Below are 18,150 nucleotides of genomic sequence, written 5' to 3'. Positions count from 1 at the left end.
AAATAACCTCATGACAGCTACAGAACAGTAATCTATTTTATATCTTGTTACTAAAAAGAAACAAATATGAAAAACTAAATAGATTAAATGCAGATTCAACAGCAACCGAGTGTATTTCAAGATGTCCTCTTAAGTTAGAGACTTTTGGTTACAAAATGGGCAGTGTCAAGTCATAGTTTCACCCACAGTGAAAATATTACTCCTTCACAACAAAAACTTCTGATACAGCAAACATATAGAAAAATACATGCATTTTTGTCAAAATCAAATAGGAAAAACACTAAAAAGACAAAGAATGTCTCTTACCTCAGAAATTTTGTAGGCGATGCTGACTATATAAAAAGAAATGTATATTAATCAGGTAGTACGCTGAATTCTGCATATAAAAACTAAAGAATTTAATCAGCAGTTGATACAACAAAAATACTAAGCAAGACATTCTAATCCCCATTTTTATAAAAAAGCTTCAATTTCTCTGTTTTGCATTAGACAATAATCTTGAAACAGACTGCTTCAGTTACAGGCTAGAAGGTGCAGCATGAGTTTCACAATGCTTAATTAACAGAACATACAGATAAGCTGGCATAAAACAAATATTCAAGTAAACCAGCTTAACTGTTTCTACTAGCCCATTATAAGCCTGTCTTTGCCTCCGGAAAACACAGGTATGGTTTACCATCACCTTCCACTCACCTCTTAATGGTTTTGCTTGACTACACCATTTTCCCCAGCAGCATTCCACAATCCCACCGCTCTCTCTAACAGGTACTTCCTGAAGTCAGACCTGAACTTTCATTCAGCATTTTGTTGCTATATATAACCTCTCATTTTTTATTGTATTCATCTGTTAACTGAGCAAGACCCGTGAGGCACAAGTCTTTCTAAGGCAATTTCACAGTACTGTTCTAGTTAAGTAAGCTGATCAGATTCACACAACATGCAGGAGAAAATGGGGGAAAATCAATATATATATATATATATATATATATATATATATATATATATATATATATATATATATATATATATATATAGCAACAAAATGCTGAATGAAAGTTCAGGTCTGACTTCAGGAAGTACCTGTTAGAGAGAGCGATGGGATTGTGGAATGCTGCTGGGGAAAATGGTTTTTTAGACAAGGCTCAAATTCTAAACCCACTGCCCTAGAAAACAATAATGGAAAAAAACTAAGGGTAATGCTGCTCAATGCCAGAAGTCTAAATCTCAAGATGCACCTCAAGCCCTCCTCAGTATGGAGAACATCGATGTCTGTGCTGTGACTGAAACCTGGTTCAAGGCTCCTGAGAGCACCCCGGCACTATCAGGTTTTACCTCATATCATGCGTTCCGGCCCCAAAACCCGGACCGTACCACAAAAGGAGGGGGTGTATCCATATTCATCAAGGATACCCACACCTCCAGGCTGGTGGCAACTCACGAGGCATCAGAGACCATTCAGGTGCAATTAACCATAGGCAAAACTGCTCTACAGTTTGTAGCATGTCACAGGCCACCCTCTCAAACTCAGGAACCCCACACAGCCTTCCTGAAGACACTGGAGAGTATAAATGTCTCTCCAAACACCATCATATTGGGTGACTTCAACTACCCAAACATAGACTGGGAACATTACTCAAGCCCCAATACCCTAGCCCAAAGGTTCCTGGAGTTCATAAACTCAAATGCTATGGAACAACTTGTCACCATTCCCACAAGAGGTGAAAATATACTAGACCTGATCATCACAAACATGGGGACAAAATGCTCCACACGCGAAGTATATCCCTCATTGGTGAGATCAGACCATAAACTAATCTCACTGGAGATCCACATCCCGCCCCCACCTCCAACAAAAAAGGCCACAGTGAAGAACTTCTCAAAAGCCAACTTCACACTTCTTAAGACTGGTGTGGTATCCTTCAAGGCCCCTGAGCCATTGGAAACCACAACCCACGCTGCTGAATCCCTTACAAATGCTTTCTACGAGCACCTCCAGGATTGCATGGATCAAGCAATCCCAAATAAAATCAAGACCCTTTCCACCAAAGGCAAGCGCCTGATCTGGTGGACCCCAGCCATAAACAAACTTTACAACAAGAGGAGAAAGCTACTACAAGATAGAGCAAAATCCCTAAAAGGGAAGACATCTCTGATCAATACTAGTAAAAAACTACGATCACTCATAAAATCATCCAAGGCCAACTTTGAGAGAAAAATCGCCAAGGACTCAAAAGACAATCATAAGGCCTTCTTTAGCTATGTTAGAAATCTGGGTGGAAACTCCCAGATATGCTCAGAATTAGTCCAAAATGATACAAAAATCACTGAACCCACAGACATTGCAAACATACTGGCAGACAGGTTCAGTGAAAATTTCTCCCCTCCCTCCCCCCCAAAAGGAGAAATATCTATCCCAGCAGAGTGTAGCCTCCCAATCATCTCAAATGCCCAGGTGAGAGCTGCTCTCTCTAAAGCTAAAAACACAGCATCAATGGGACTGGATGGTGTCCCCGGCTGTGTGCTACATGAACTCAATGAGGAACTAAACCCACACATAAGGCTGCTGTTTAATCTTAGCCTTACCACAGGATACGTACCCAAAGAGTGGCGTATGGCAACTGTGGTCCCACTCCACAAAGGCGGTGCTTCTACGGACCCTGGTAATTACCGCCCCATAAGCTTAACAAGCCTGGTCTGCAAAGCTATGGAGAGGATCATAATGGAACTCATAAATAAAGACATAGGGGACCTACAGACATTGGATCCTACCCAATTCGGCTTTGTCAAGGGCAGATCATGCCTCTTGAACTTGGTCGACTTTTTTGAAACAGTCACCAAGGCCATTGATGAGGGTAAGGCAGTTCACACAGCCTACCTTGACCTTGCAAAAGCTTTCGACACAATACCCCACTCGGGTATCATAGAAAAGCTCACCATCTTAAATGTAAACCCGTATGTCACAAGATGGGTTGCAAACTGGCTCAAGGACAGAAATCACAGGGTTAGAGTTGCTGGTGCCATGTCAGACTCCAAGCCGGTCACAAGCGGTGTCCCGCAGGGCTCAGTCCTGGGCCCCTTCTTGTTCGGCATCTACTTTTCAGAAGTGCAGGCAAACATAGGAGGATTGTGGCTGATAAAGTTTGCAGATGACTGCAAACTGGGTGCCATAGTTGAAAATCCATCAGACACAGATATCCTTCAGAGAGGTCTCATAAAAACGGATAACTGGTGCCAGAGCCATGGCCTTAAGCTAAACGCCAAAAAATGTATAGTCATACCCTTTGGTAAAAACAAGGTAACCCCAAATTACCACATAGGTGGCAATCCATTAAGCACAGAAGAGGTTATCAGGGACCTGGGGACCCAAGTTGACAGTAACCTTTCTTTTGACACTCACATTGCCAAAGTGGTTAGGAGGACCTTCTACATTGCCCACCTGATTATGAAGGGATTCACATTCAGATCAAGGGAGGTCATTGTTCCCCTTTATTCTTCACTTATCAGACCAATGATTGAGTACAATGCCCCATTCGGAATGCATCTTACCCGACACCTGCAGCAATTGGAAAGACCCCAAAAGTTCCTCACCAAAAGGATAAAGGGGCTCAAAAATATGCCATATGCTGCCCGACTGAAGAAACTCCAGCTCTATTCAGTCGCATACCGTCTGCTCAGAGGTGACCTGTGCCTGACATACAAGGCCATGTCCAACCCGGAATTAATGGACATGCTCCACCTCATAAAAATCCAAATCCACCAGAGCCACAAGAGCAAGAGACTTAAACCTCAACACGGATATAAATAGGACGTGCTGGAGGGACAGATTCATCACCCAGAGACTCCCTATGCTGTGGAACAGAATCCCGGTCCATGTGAGACAGAGCACCTCGCTGGCTCTGTTCAAGAGGAATCTTGACCAGTGGATGGGAGATCGTAGGTTTACCCCGGGATCATCTCTGTATCACTGCTGGACAGAGGCACGGCAAACTAATGGGTATAGTATTCTTCAACCTAAGGGGTGGTGAAAGCCACACAACTCTGGCTAGGCTTATAAATGCCCTAGGGCAGATAGCCTAATATGAACCTATGAACCTATAAACCTTGGACTACAGGATAAGACTTGCAAGCAACAAAGCAACTTACAGACATAACTCCCTGTGTTATACTGACAAACATGCCAGAGTTCTTCCTCTTTAACTCACTTTCTTTCTTAAAATGTGCATATGTCCAGTGTCTTTAACCCTTCATGGTACTTCAGCATCACCAACGAGACCATTTCAGCTTGCTCTGCTGTCACTCCACATGTCTGCATCTTACCATACTTGCATCTCTGCTGTCTGACAACCACTAAATACATTCTAAGCTGTAGCTCTACAGCTTTCCTATACATTGAAAGAATGACTTTGGAATGGACTTTTTTGAATTACATTCTGGCACAATGCAACTCAACATCTAAATTGTGATTATCACACAAGTCACAAGGCAGGAAGGGTCCTCAAATTTACTCACAACTAGAATATGTTATTTGCATTTGTTTTTGATAAAACAGTACTTCAGAGTACTTGCATCAATGTGGTGTATCCACCAAGTGGATATCTAAGGCATAACTAGTGTGAAATGTTAACTAGAAAATTAATACTTTACAGCCTTGGCCAATTTCAGTGATCGTCCATGACAGTGCCTGTAGTTGTGAAAGATTATGGGAAACTGTACAGCTAAGGGGTAGTATAGGCTGAGGGTTGATTATATTTGATATTTTATTATAGGAATTGCTCAATGTACAGATGATCTGCTACGAACATAAAGAAATACAACCATTACATGTATTGCACGTAATGCAATGTCATTTAAGTAGATCTACAATTTATCAATGCGCTTTATGAAACAAATAAAAACATGTGGATGGATCACAGTGCACATCAGACTGCCTAAGAGTTAGATCCAACGCATGTTTAACTGAGTTTTATGGTGCTACAAGTGTACGACTAGAACACGTTTAATGGAAGGAGATGACAAACTCAGTCAAGGGTCACTTCTCCAAGACAGCAGCTTCATTATAGTTTTAAGTAGCTGCTCAATGGAAGTAGCCTAGGTAATGAGGCTTTAGCTCTGTCAGCTGAAGATGTTTAGTAACAGACCTATCAAGATGGATTACAATCTGCAAGTGTAATAGAGCAGCCTAAAAGAAACAAGGTTATTACCACAGATTTTTTTTATCTTACCATAAAATTTGTCTATTTAAAAAGGAAAATGGGTGGAGAAAGGCAAATGACTATGGGAAGGAAACTGCTTAAAACAATAAAGTGCTATACAAGAAAGTAGTATAGAGTGAGATGAATGGGATGGAACTCTTACTACAAGAAGTAAAAACCTGTTGTGCTGTAATGCGGTTTTCTAGAATGTGCTCTGTAAATCCTAGAAACATCCTTGGATCTGTTCTCCCATTATAAAAACAAACAGAAAGGTCATCCCTGAGGATATGAAACTAAACATGCATCAAAATGAAAGCATGTATAGCTACTGAATTCCACAGAAACCCAAACAACTACACTCAAATGATGGATACCCTACAATATTTAGTAATATCCTTACCAGTTTACCATAAACAGACCTAAAATATTTACATCTATGGATATGATCCCTGATTTGTCAATGATCAGTCATTACTAATAGACCTGTGGGACTGTAAAAAAGATAAAAAACAATGTAAAATGCACTTTCAAGACATAGCTACTCAAGACAGTCTGAAACAACAATACTGGTGTACCTACAGGTATACTTGTCCTCCAGATATCAAAGGTGCTTTCAGTGAATTAACATCAGTTTTGGTAAATTATCATCAGTTTTACTATATTAACTCAACTCTTCTTCATGTTACAAGACAAGCACACTTGCCTAATGCCAACCTACAGTCAGAATGCAAAACAGCAGGAAAGGCATTCACTTGTACAAAAAAGTAATAGGGTACTGAAACCCATAAAAGTAATCACCTCCAGCATAATAACAGGGACTACACTTTACTCAGTAATAGCATAAGAAGAGGTAGGGCATGTCAAAATTATGCACATATGCAGTTTCAACAAAATAAACTGCTGTGGAATCATTGGCTATTTGAGAGAGAGGTAAGGAAGCTGAAGGTTTAGTCCACAGCATGAGCCTCAAACAGCAATTACTTCACTGCAAATATATGCATGATATTAAACAACTTGTGAACTTCTGAGCTAAATCCAGGGACTGCACATTCCATAATTGTAGAGACTTAGCAGGCAACAGAAAAACACTACTCTTTTTTTTTTATATTCAAGGCAGTCTACAATTGGAATTAGATGGCAAGGTTGCAAGAGACATGGCATCAGTGACTACAAGACCAACTGCTGGAGACATGCATAGGTCACTCCATTACTCTAGGATTCTGTTAATGCAGCTATGCCAGAATCATTCTAGCCTTGAAGACAGTTCACATTAGCTAACATACACTCTCAATGCTCCTCAGTGTATCAAGACTTTTAGAAAGTAATGCCACGGCAGGTCCTGGAATACAGAAAGAAGCATGGATACTGGCACAAGCAGGATATGGGTTCTGAGTGGGTTACCACCACTGTTGATCCCGTAGTTAAAAATTATACTTACAATCGTTTACTGATGTTTAGTGAGGTCACAAAAATTCCAGTCTTGGACCTAAAGATTTGTTTACAACAGCTGTGTATGTTTCTTTATGTGAAAGCTGCCTACTGAATACATGGGATTATTTCCATTTCAGTCATGCACAATGTTTTAGTTTCAATGCAGATTACCTCTTGAGGGAGGCTATGATTCCACTTAAACAAGTAATGACTAGTATCTCCCTGCTCTTGCTACACATATTTGTTTTCCACAGGTATGCACTTCAGTGCGTCTCTGAAATACTTCAAGTGAACATCATTATTTGGGAGTAGAATCTGTTTTGCAAGTCAAGCGTGAAACATGCAGTAGTGTCCAGTATTGGAAAACAATGTCACTGCCTTAATGCTGGTGAGAACAGCCTCACTGACAACAATGATTTTAATTGGCTGGTTGCTCGACTTGATGAGGACAATTTTTTTCCAGTGGCACATCTAGAAGTGCCTGTTCAGGTCCTGCAGATGAAGGTAAGCCACCCATATTTTCAGTCCTAAAGACAACTGAAGAAAACAATAAAATTAGTAGGATATGCATCTTGCTACCTATTCACAAGACGTGGCCAGTAAATATAAGCCAAAGTAACTTCCCAAAAAAAGTGCTAACATATTGAATTGGGTAATGAACCCTACAGGTTTATTATTTAGGTATCTACTGAGCTACAGGGAGTACTTGACTATTTCCAGGATCTGTCATTCAGGATTGTGGAGAGCTGCTGCAAAGGCCTTCAGGCAGACTGATACAGCACCCTGGCATTCTTAACGTAGATTGGGAATCCCAGACTTTCATAAGCTTCAGCAAATGAATGTAATGCAATGTAGTAGCTGCCTGCACAAGAGAAGTCAGTAAAAGATTCCTTAGAAATGCTGGCCAAGAATGAAGAGCTAACCAACGAAAAAACTCTCCACAGACCACCAGGCTAAAACAACAAACTTTAATACAGATGTGGTAAGCGCTTTCGGGATACACCCTTCATCAGACAAATTCCACGTAATACAAACTCATTATTTAAATAATTATTGTCCAAGCAACAGTCAGAAACTTAAACATATGGTCTAAGCCTCTTTAAAATAGGTTTTAATGGCACAGCCCCATTCAAACCTGAGCTTGTCTGCCCCAAGTTCTATAATCCATTGTGTTTCACAATACACAGTATAGCAAATAAGGTCACCACCCCTTGGATTGATTTTAAGTACTTGTAGGACCATACAGTTGAAAAAATGTCCTGTTTCAAAGAGGTGCAACTGCTTCGTGTAATTCAAAGTACAGTTATTTCAAAAAAAAAGTTTACTGTGCTGGGTGTGTCCATTCGCAAAGAACCACCATTACAGAGTGCTTCTTGTACTGTAGAGAATTGCCTAGTAAGGAACCCCATTTTGGGGACACTTCAATGTGTTGTATGCAATTGTTCGTATGGTGCAGTTACTTGGCAGGCTTCTTACACTGACGAGAGGTGTTTTCTTACAAAAGATGACATTACAAGACTATAACAGTGCTCATGAATCCCTTAGTCATATTGCAAAGTTCTCTAATGTTTCTTAAACCGACGGCTCTAGTAAGTGAAGATGAATGACTGTAGCATGCCTGCCTTCATCAGTTCCAAGAAGTACAGCAGATCATGCTAAATTACTTTAGCATTTTCATCTTTACCAATAAAATTCCGAAAGTATCGAAAAGCCCGAGTAGTTTATTTCACAAAGTCCAGTTATTCAAAAGTACTATGAGATTGTTTATTCACATGATTCCAAAAAGCTCATAGAAAAGTACAAGTTTAGAGTACAAATGCATTGAACAGTCATTGGCATTAATTCTGGCATATGTGCATGTGTGTATAGTTATGCTTATTTGCAACCCCCCCCCTCACTGGCATATGTTAATATGGAGACAGATTTCAAAACCCCCTACCACTTGTGTTTGATCGGAATATTGCAGAAAACTGGAGAATACTTGAGCAAGTGTAAGATATTTTCATGCAAGCAGTTTATGCAGATATAGATGCACACACAAGGGCAATGATTTTTCTAAACCTAGCTGGGTCAGAGGGCATTGAACGGGAGCATTCATTTGTGTATGCACCAGAAGTCTCTGAAGGAGAAGGTGCAGACCGTCATATTGCTGTACAGGCTGAATCCAGAGAAGACCCTGAGTGTTTGAAGTGCAATTGCAGAGAAATGTGTAACACCCAAACAAATATTACATTAGATTTGTTTAACATAAGAGATCAAAAGCCAGGGGAGACATTTGAAGCTTATATAACTGACGAGAAACAGAGCTAAAACATGTCTGTTTGGTGATCTAAAAGACAAGTTGATAAAGGACAGACTTGTATGTGGTGTTACCAGTGCTGCTATGAGAAAGATTTTGCTTTGTGACAGTAATTTAATGTTGAATAAAGCCACAGAGCTTTGTCCAATCCATGAGGTGACAGAAAAACATACAATGCTTATGAGTGACAAGAACATGGTTTCAGTTGGTTCCAGGGTGCATGTAGATAGTGTGTAACACGTGGCAAACAAGAACAGGCCTAAGCATGTGACAGCTACAGGACTTCCAAAGAAGGTGCGCAGCTTTCCAGAAAGTTCTACGAAAGGTGAAACCTCCAACGCCAGCTCAGTGCAACACATGCAAGTTCCAGTATAACCCAAATCTAGCTTTATTGTCAACTGTTGCAACTGTGGTGTGAATCAGGAGTCTAAAAGAGAGAAGTGCTTAGCATATGGCCAACAGTGTCACAAGTGTAAAAAATTTAATAATTTCCAGAAGTTTTGCAGATCAAGCAAGCCTCACACAGTTGTAAAGAAAGGTCACACAAAAAAGCAGGTTGATCAAGTAGAGTCAAAACAGTCAGCTTTCTATGCGGATGGTGCATCAGTGCTTGGTGAAAGAGCTGATGCCGTGAACTTATCAGAGAAATATTTTGTACTGTCTGGATTAATGGAAAATTCACAGAGCTCAAAGTAGACACTGGCTCAAAGTGCAATGTTATATCAGCAGACACATTTGCAAGAGTAAGAGCTAAAGAACAACTCAATGTAACCAGTAGTGCGAGACTTGTTGCTTATGGACGTGAAGAAATTCAAACCAAAGATTCAGTGATGCTTTCATGTTATTTGGCTGAGAGCTGTTACAACTTGTTATTCTATGTAGTATGAAGCCCAGTGCAATCTTTATTGGGTCTCAAAGATAGTTTAAGAATGAATCTACTTTCTTTTGCCAAAGAGGTTCATCATGTGAGTGCAGTTCCGAGTTCCAGTTTTTCAGAAGCCATTTTCTCAAAGTATGCTGATGTTTTCGATGACAAATTGGGAAAAACTTCCAGTTGTGTATTCCATGAAGTTAGACCCAGAGATCACTCTAGTAGTCAGACCGGCAAGAAGAGTTCCAATAGTGAAGCAAGATAAAGTTAAAGCTCAGTTGGATAAAATGGTACAGCAAGGTGCAATTTGTTTAGTCACAGAACCAATGGAACTGGGTGTAGTCTATGGTAGCCGCGCACAAAAAAAGGCACAGATGAAATCAGAATATGCATTGACCCGAGACAGCTGAACAAAGCATTAAAAAGAATGTATCATCCTATGTGCACAGTCAAAGAGGTTGCAGCTCTAATACCAAATGCTGCTGTATTTTCTGTTTTGGATGCAAAGGGTTCATTTTGGCAAGTGATGCTGGATCGCAAATCCTCATTTCTAACTACTTTTGGTAATCCGTTTGCCAGATACAGATTCCTAAGGATACCATTTGGACTAAATTCTGCAAGTGAAGTTTTTCAACGTGCAATGGAGCAAATTTTTTTAGGTTATCTATGTGCCATCATAGTAGACAATCTGTTGGTTAGAGGCAATGGGGAAGCAGAACATGACAGAAACCTAAACATAGTTCTAGACAGCGTGTTAAGTGAACTTAAAGTCAATCCTCTGAAGTGCAAATTCAGACTTCCAGAAGTTACCTACGTAGGTTAGTCATTTACAATTACAGGCTTAAAACTAGATCTGACCAAGCAAGCAACTATTCTGGAGATGTTACCGCCAGATAATGTACAAAGTTTGCAGTGTTTTCTGGGCATGGTCAACTATTTAGGCAAATTTATATCAGACATCGGTGAATTGACAGCATCTTTAAGAGAGCTCACATGCAAAAATGTTGCATGGTCATGTTTAGAACACCATCAAAAGGCATTTGAAGACCTTAAGAAGAAAACTGCCACCCCCCGCTATGCTAAGATAATTATGATGTGAACAAACCAGTTATTCTTTCTTGTGATGCTTCAACATTGATGCTTCAACATTTGGTTTAGGTGCAGTTAATCTTCAAGAGGGAAGACTAGTAGCCTCTGCATCAACAACACTAATGCAAATGGAGATGCAGTATGGTCAAACTGAGAAAGAGCTGTTGGCAATAGTATTTGCATGTTCCGAGTTTCATGATTATATTTACGGTTGAGCTATTCAAATTGAAACTGATCATCAACCTTTAGTCACTATTCTGAAGAAGCCTATACATGATGCTTAAATTGCAAAAATACAATTTCAATTTGGTCTACACGAAAAGTAAATTGCTTTATTTGGCAGATACCTTATCCAGATCTCCAGTTCCTACAACCGAACAGCTTGATGCAGACACTTTTGGCTTTGATGTGATGTCAGTGTGTAATTTTTCCTCCACTAGACTTGATAAGTTAAGAGATCACCCTCAGACTGATCCATAAAAGTTCAATCATTATATTAATGCTGGATGGCCATCAAAGCAATCTAGTGTCTTACCTGAAAGGCAAGCATATTTTCCCTACAGAGATGAATTGTTGATGGAAGAGGGCATTATTTTCAAAGGTCCTAAAATTGTTGTTCCTGTTTCCTTACAAGAATACATCCAGATTTTACACTGTGGTCACCCAGGTACATCTACTAAGAGAAGAGCATGAGAATTAGTATGTTGGCCTTCATTATTAAAAGGCATTGATAAAGTTCTTTCTACCTGTTCAGTATGCAGTAGTACCGCATCACATTTGCAAAGAGAACAACTTTAGCTAAGTCCAATTCCCAGATTACCTTGGTCTGCTGAAACAACTGATATCTATGAGTGGAACAATCAACACTACTTCGTTTAGATTCTTATTCAAACTGGTTTAAAATTAATCTGCTATCAAACTTAACCTCAACAGCTGTTATTATCAAGGTGAAATGTCATTTCTCAGTTCATGGTAGTCCACACAAACTTTTTTCTGGCAATTGTACTCAATTTACTAGCCAGTAGTTTCAGAAATTTGCAAGAGAGTAGAACTTTGTACGTCACTAGTAGTCCTGAATATCCTCAATTCAATGGTCTAGCTGAAAGAGCAGTACAGTGCAAAGCAATTACTTGAAAGGTCAAAGCATGACAATGCAGACATATTCTTGGGGTGTATATTATCTTATCGAATTTTTGAAAGTACAAACATCATATGGTCGAAGCCATATGATCGAACTTTTAAAAGTTTATAATGCTTAAAAAAAATTAACAGAAAAAAACTACCTGACCATTTTAAGCAGGGGGCAAGCCCCCCTTCACCTCCCACATGGGGGGCTGTGCCCCCCACACCCCCTGCTCTTTAAATATACCAACTCCAAGACCGTACTACAGTGCAGGAAAGGGAAATCTTCCCATTCCGCACTGTACAGTGATCTCCATTGTAACATTCAAACTTTTAAAAGTTCGATCATATGGTGACAACCATATGATGTTCAAACTTTTAACAGTTCGATAACGTAATATACACCCATATTCTTGAATTTGCTTAATGTCAGAATCATACCTTGTGATGATTTTCTTGGCTCATCTGTTCAAAAGTTACTTTCCAGACAAACAACTACGCTACCTATTTCATCCAGTTTGTTGCAGCCTAAGTTGAAGAACACTAAAACTGTCCAGCCTCAATCATTTAAGAAGCGTAATATCCAGAAATCTAGTCATGACTGATCGAGCAAACTAATTCGTCTGTTGAGGGAAGGAGAGATGGCACAAATTCAGACAATGAAAGGTTTTGATCGAATAGGACAGATTACAGGCATTTGTGCCAAACTAAGGTCTTACTTGGTAAATCGTGAAGAAATGGAATATAGGAGGAATCACAAACACCTTCATCCTGCATCAGAACCATCACCATCATTGCAGTCACAACATTGTTTCTGTGATGCAAATTTTCAATCAAAGGCTGAGTTCGGACACTGTTTCCAGAGCACAATATGTTCAAAAGTCTGATTCTGTTCCAGAAAGTGATTTGAACATTCCATAGGTTAACCATTTTGCAGAAACTGTCCCAGTTGCTAAATCAAATTCTCTGTTTTATGTCACACGATATAGATAAATATCTAAACCAACCGTGAAATATGTAGCAACGTAGACTTCATTGTGCATGCCAATATGTTTAGTATTGTATAATGCATGTCTATGGATTACCTGTGATTTCTGCATGCTAAGACAGTCTCATAATTGTATGGTCTATTTCTCAAAGAGGGAGGATGTAAATCAGAGTGTAGAGAGTGTGTGCTTGTAAAGAAGCATGTGAGGCTGTATATGCACATATATAACCACGCACATGCACAACCTTAGTGCCATTTTGTAGAACTAGTTAAGGAGTAAGCATGCACGATCGTAGTCATTAATTGTATACAAGTTATTTAAGTTAGAATCAATAGTCAACAGTAGTAATGCGTTTGTATGTAACAAAGCTGCTTAAACAGAAACCACACAGGTTTGCTTATTCATGTACAACATGAAAGTGACAAATGGGTAAGCTATATGACCTGCTGGCTAAGCCTACAAAATCTCCATGGGACTGAACACACAGTCACATGGGGAACTGCCTACGAGATACATTGTTAGTGCCTGCTCACAGCTCACTGTTGCTACTATAGGTGTCACACAGACATCAGACTTTGTTCAGTAATATTATACATGTCCCCAGTTATTAGAAAATGCATAACTCAAGGCTGAAGCCTAGTTTTATATAAAGATGATAGCTATTACTAGAAGCAGTAGATTAGTCAGTTCAGTTTCTGTAGTCCCATAGAATACCTGACAGCAGCATGTATATGGTTGAGCAAATAAATGTAAAGTTAAAAAAGCACTGAAGTTGTATTATATGGAGCATACCTTAGTGATAGAGCATGGTGGATAAAGTCCTGACATTCAAATGCCTGTGGATGTTGAAGGAACCTCATCTAGTATTTAGCATTCACTTAGTGCACATGAATTGATGGAAGAGAATGTACAAATAAAGGGATGAGCTATAATGAGGCCAGACAGGTAGGTTCTTAAAAAAAGAGGCAAGGAACATAGCAGAGGTGAATGAAGAATGCAATACACAACATAAGAATCAAAGACTAGACAAATAAAGTGAAAAGTTACAAGGCTTAGTAACAAAACAGTGGTGCAAAGACAAGAGGGATGAATACAGCAAATAAAAGGAATTCAAAGACGGAAGTATAGATGTGCTAACTGGTGTACATTTAAAAAGGAAAAGAAAGAAAGAATGGGTGGGGGGCAGAGTGATTGAAAAACTGTGACAGGCAGAAAGAAAGGAAAACATGAAAATGGATCAAAAGAAAAATCAGGGGGATAGGCAATACGACAGAGTGAGGAGTGAAGTAAATATGTTTCAGAATTCAAGAGAGGGGATCAATAAGATTAAAAAGAGGGCAATATAATGACCTCTCACTTTTTTAAATTTCTTCAAATCTTTTGGGTTTCTAATACCATGACGGGAATAGACCCCATTCCTAAGTCAAAGTACGATTAAAGTTCATGAAATTAGTACTGTTTCAATCCTTGATGTCAGCCAAAAGTGCTCTTCGCAGCACCCGCAATGTGCCCAGTAATGACTCCTGCAATTCATATGGCGTTATATGTTCAAGCATACCTCTCAACTGTCTCTAACTTTCAGGGACGTCCCTGATTTTGACTCAAATTTTAGCCCTGTCCCTTTTAACCCCTCCTAAAAATTGGTGACCTTTAGAGACAAGGTGGGCAATTATACTTAAACAATGACAATAATTGCCATTTTACCCTTCTTTTACTTCAACAATGAATATTAATTCACATTTTCTTGTTCTGACAGTGTCTCAAGTTAATAGTGCTAATATTTTAAAGGTTTCGGTGATTACTTCTGATTTGTCCCTGATTGGTTGATAGCTATGATTAGTTGTTGTTTGTCTTTCGACTTTTTCCCAGTAAGGGGTCGCCACAGCGGAACTCCGGTCCGCTAATGATTGCCAGTAGATTTTTATGAAACGCCGAGGTGCCAGCTCGATGCCCAACCTTCAACGAAGGCACGCCCATTTACGCACGCATGTCTTTCAAATGCTACCCAACCACGGGGAGGACATGCAGACTCCGCACAGAAGGCATTCCCAAGCCAAGCCGAGAATCGAACAGGAGAACCTCTTGCTGTGAGGTAACAATGCTACTGCCATACCACAGCGGCAGAGCTATGATTAGTAACATATCTAAGTATGATTGTAGATATGTTTTTATAAGACCTATTGCTTCTACTGCTATTGAAACTGTCTGGGTATCTTTCTTCCACACTGCTCATTTCTGCCTACAGATCCTAATATTTTATGACTTTGTCTCTCTCTGTACGTAACACACTGTAATCAATGGGTGTGGTAATTTCAATGATCACTGCTACTTTTGTCTTCTTTTCATGGACCACTGTATCCAGTTTTCTAGCATCTATCTTTTGAACTATTGGTAATGGGTGATTCCATGTTATGTAAACATCATCATTTTCTATGATGCTTTGTGGCTCATGTTTCCAGTGTTTTTCAGCCAGTTCAGTATCATAATGTTTACACAATCCCCAGTGCAAAAGTCTTGTCACATTATTATGCCTTTCGCTATACAGTCCTTCTGCCATTAGCATGTCACAACCAGCAACGAGGTGTGCGACTGTTTCCAATTCGGTTTTACAAAACTTACATTGGCCTGTTTCTCCCACATGTTCAATGGAATGTGTAAACCAGTGTGTACATAGCCCTCTACCTTGGGCCGCCAATATTAACCTTTCATCTCTTGGTTTGAATCCACCTGTCCTTAACCATTCCTGAGTTTGTTTCTGATCAACATGAGGTTCTTCCAGAAGTTTTCTATACTTCCCACTATATTTATGATTTTCCACATTTCTTGCCTTCTCATCTGGTCCTTCACCTTATATTCTAGCTTTTTTTTGGCACATTCAGTTGCTGCCTGATTTTCCTCTACTTCTGGTTTGATTTCCATTCCTGCTTGACGCCAATATGCTTCTGCTAGATTAAGCACAAAAGTCATCTTAGATTTATTCTCCTCATGTTTCAAAACTTTCACCTCATTTGGGTCTTGTGAGGTCAGCAGATGTATGGAGCCCCATGACTGCCGATCTATACATGTAGTCATTTTCAAGGAGGCCCACCCCTCTTTCGGAATGAGGAATATACACAATCTTGGTATGCGCTGATTTTTATAAATCATTTGGTGAGCATGAAGCATCCTTCTTGTTTTCCTGTCTAATCTATTCAACATATTTTGGGGCCAGTCAATCACTCCAGACCTACAAGTTAGGACAGGAAAAGCAAATTGGTTTATAGCTTGGACTTTACTCCTAGATGTCAATGATGTTTTCAGGATTAATTTTAAGTCTTCTAAAGTATTCGTTACCAAATTTTATTTGCATTTCTTCATACTTTACTGTTGATACTTCATCAATTACCAAATATTTATATACTCCTCCTTCTCAAGTTATTTTATATCACATTCTTGTCCCAAACTGATGTTTTCTTGGTGCGGCAGTTTTCCTGCTTTAAAAGTTGCTTTTGCACATTTATCAAGACCAAATGACATTCTTGTATTATCTGAAAAAGTTTTGACAACTTGCAGTTGTACTTTCAGTCCCTCATCTGATGACCTGTACAGTTTTAAATCATCAACAAAGAGAAGATGAGAAGTCTTTACAATTTGTTATTTTCTAGGCAGTTGTACTTTCAGTTCCTCATCTGATGACCTTTACAGTTTTAAATCATCAACAAAGAGAAGATGAGAAGTCTTTACAATTTGTTATTTTCTAGGAGCCAAATTATAGCCATGGCCTAAGCTGTTAAGTAGACAGCTTAATGAGTTAAATGCAAGGCAGATTAGCAGCGTTGACAAGAGAGTCACCCTGGAATATCCCCCTTTGAATTTTTAATTTGTCCTTTATCATAGCTTAATTGCAAAGTGGTCTGCCACTGTTTCATGGTCACTGTAGTGTAGTCAATCAGTGTAGTGTGTAGCTCATACATTTTTAAGCACTCTTTTTTTGTTCATGAATGTGGGATACTATCAAATGCTTTTTTGTAGTCAATCCATGCCATACTTAGATTCATTCCCTTTTTACAGTTCTCCACTGTGACATTATTTAACAAATAATCCTTTGTTCTATATGACTTTCTTTTACTGCCCTTTTGTTCTACTGCCATAATTGAGTTTTCTTCTAGAGGACTATAAACTCTGTCAGCATCAATTCCCATGTATAGATTATACATTGTCAGAAGGCAAGTTATTGTTATTGGTCTATAATTTTTAGGCTAGCTTCCAGGTTCACTCTTAAGTAGGAGCATTGTTTTTCCTGTTGTTAGCCAGGTTGGTGTCCGTTCGGGGTGCACATATAAATAGTTCTTACTCATGGCTAAATCTTTGTGCAAAGATGTTAATACTTTTAACCAAAAATTACGTATTGCATCTGGGCCTAGGGTTTTCCAATTAGAAGCACTTCTTAACTTTGTTTCAGTCTGTCTGGCTGTTACTTCATCCCATTTCATATCCTGTACCTTTAAACTTCTTATTCTTTCTTTTACTTCTTCTATCCATTTAGCATATTTGTTATGTTCCACAGGATCTTCAGAGATACTTCTCCAAAATGTATCTATTTCTTTTTTTTGGTGGTCTTTCAATTCCTTTTAGCTTGTTTCCTAATTCTCTATAAAACGTTTCTGGGTCATCAATACATTGCTTATTTTGTATTTTCCTTTATATTCATCTGTGTATCTTCTAAGTTTTTCTGCCTGTGCTGAGATTTTTAGTTTATTTTCAATAGTGCATGATAGATCCTGGTTTGTTCTAATACTGTGCATTGCTTTTATCGCATCTATCTTTCATAGTATATTTGTTGATCTGTTCCCTCTTCTGTATTCTTCTAACAATGACACTTCCTGTTTTAATTGCTTTATATTTTTCTCTATTCGATATTTCCATGACGGTATTCGATTTCTCCCCTTCTTTTCCCTCACTACCCTGGGTTCTTGTGGCAGAACTTTATCAGTTATTAATTTAGCTGCACAGTAATATATCCTGTTTACTTCTGTTATATTGCATGGATCTCTATGGACAGTCCTAATCATTGTGTTAATTTGTTTTATCAAACTTCTGACTTTTTGGGTTTTATTGATCTTCTGCAGTCTATTTCTTTCATTGATCTTAATATGTGTATCTATGTCTATTAATTCG

At 39.0% G+C, this 18,150-nt stretch overlaps 1 protein-coding gene across 1 annotated transcript in view; it reads right to left on the bottom strand.

The window, feature by feature from the left end:
• The window catches only part of TMEM241 (transmembrane protein 241), a 453,749-nt gene that overhangs the window by 95,112 nt on the left and 340,487 nt on the right, over positions 1-18,150 (bottom strand). The window contains exon 6 of the mRNA XM_044065763.1: positions 307-332. Within this exon, the coding sequence (XP_043921698.1) occupies positions 307-332 (26 nt within the window). The remainder of the gene's footprint in view (positions 1-306; positions 333-18,150) is intronic.

The sequence above is a fragment of the Protopterus annectens genome, chromosome 3.part0, assembly GCF_019279795.1.
Source record: "Protopterus annectens isolate FY-2018-M chromosome 3.part0, PAN1.0, whole genome shotgun sequence".
Taxonomy (NCBI): domain Eukaryota; kingdom Metazoa; phylum Chordata; order Ceratodontiformes; family Protopteridae; genus Protopterus; species Protopterus annectens.
This window is presented reverse-complemented; position numbering and strand designations above follow the sequence as displayed.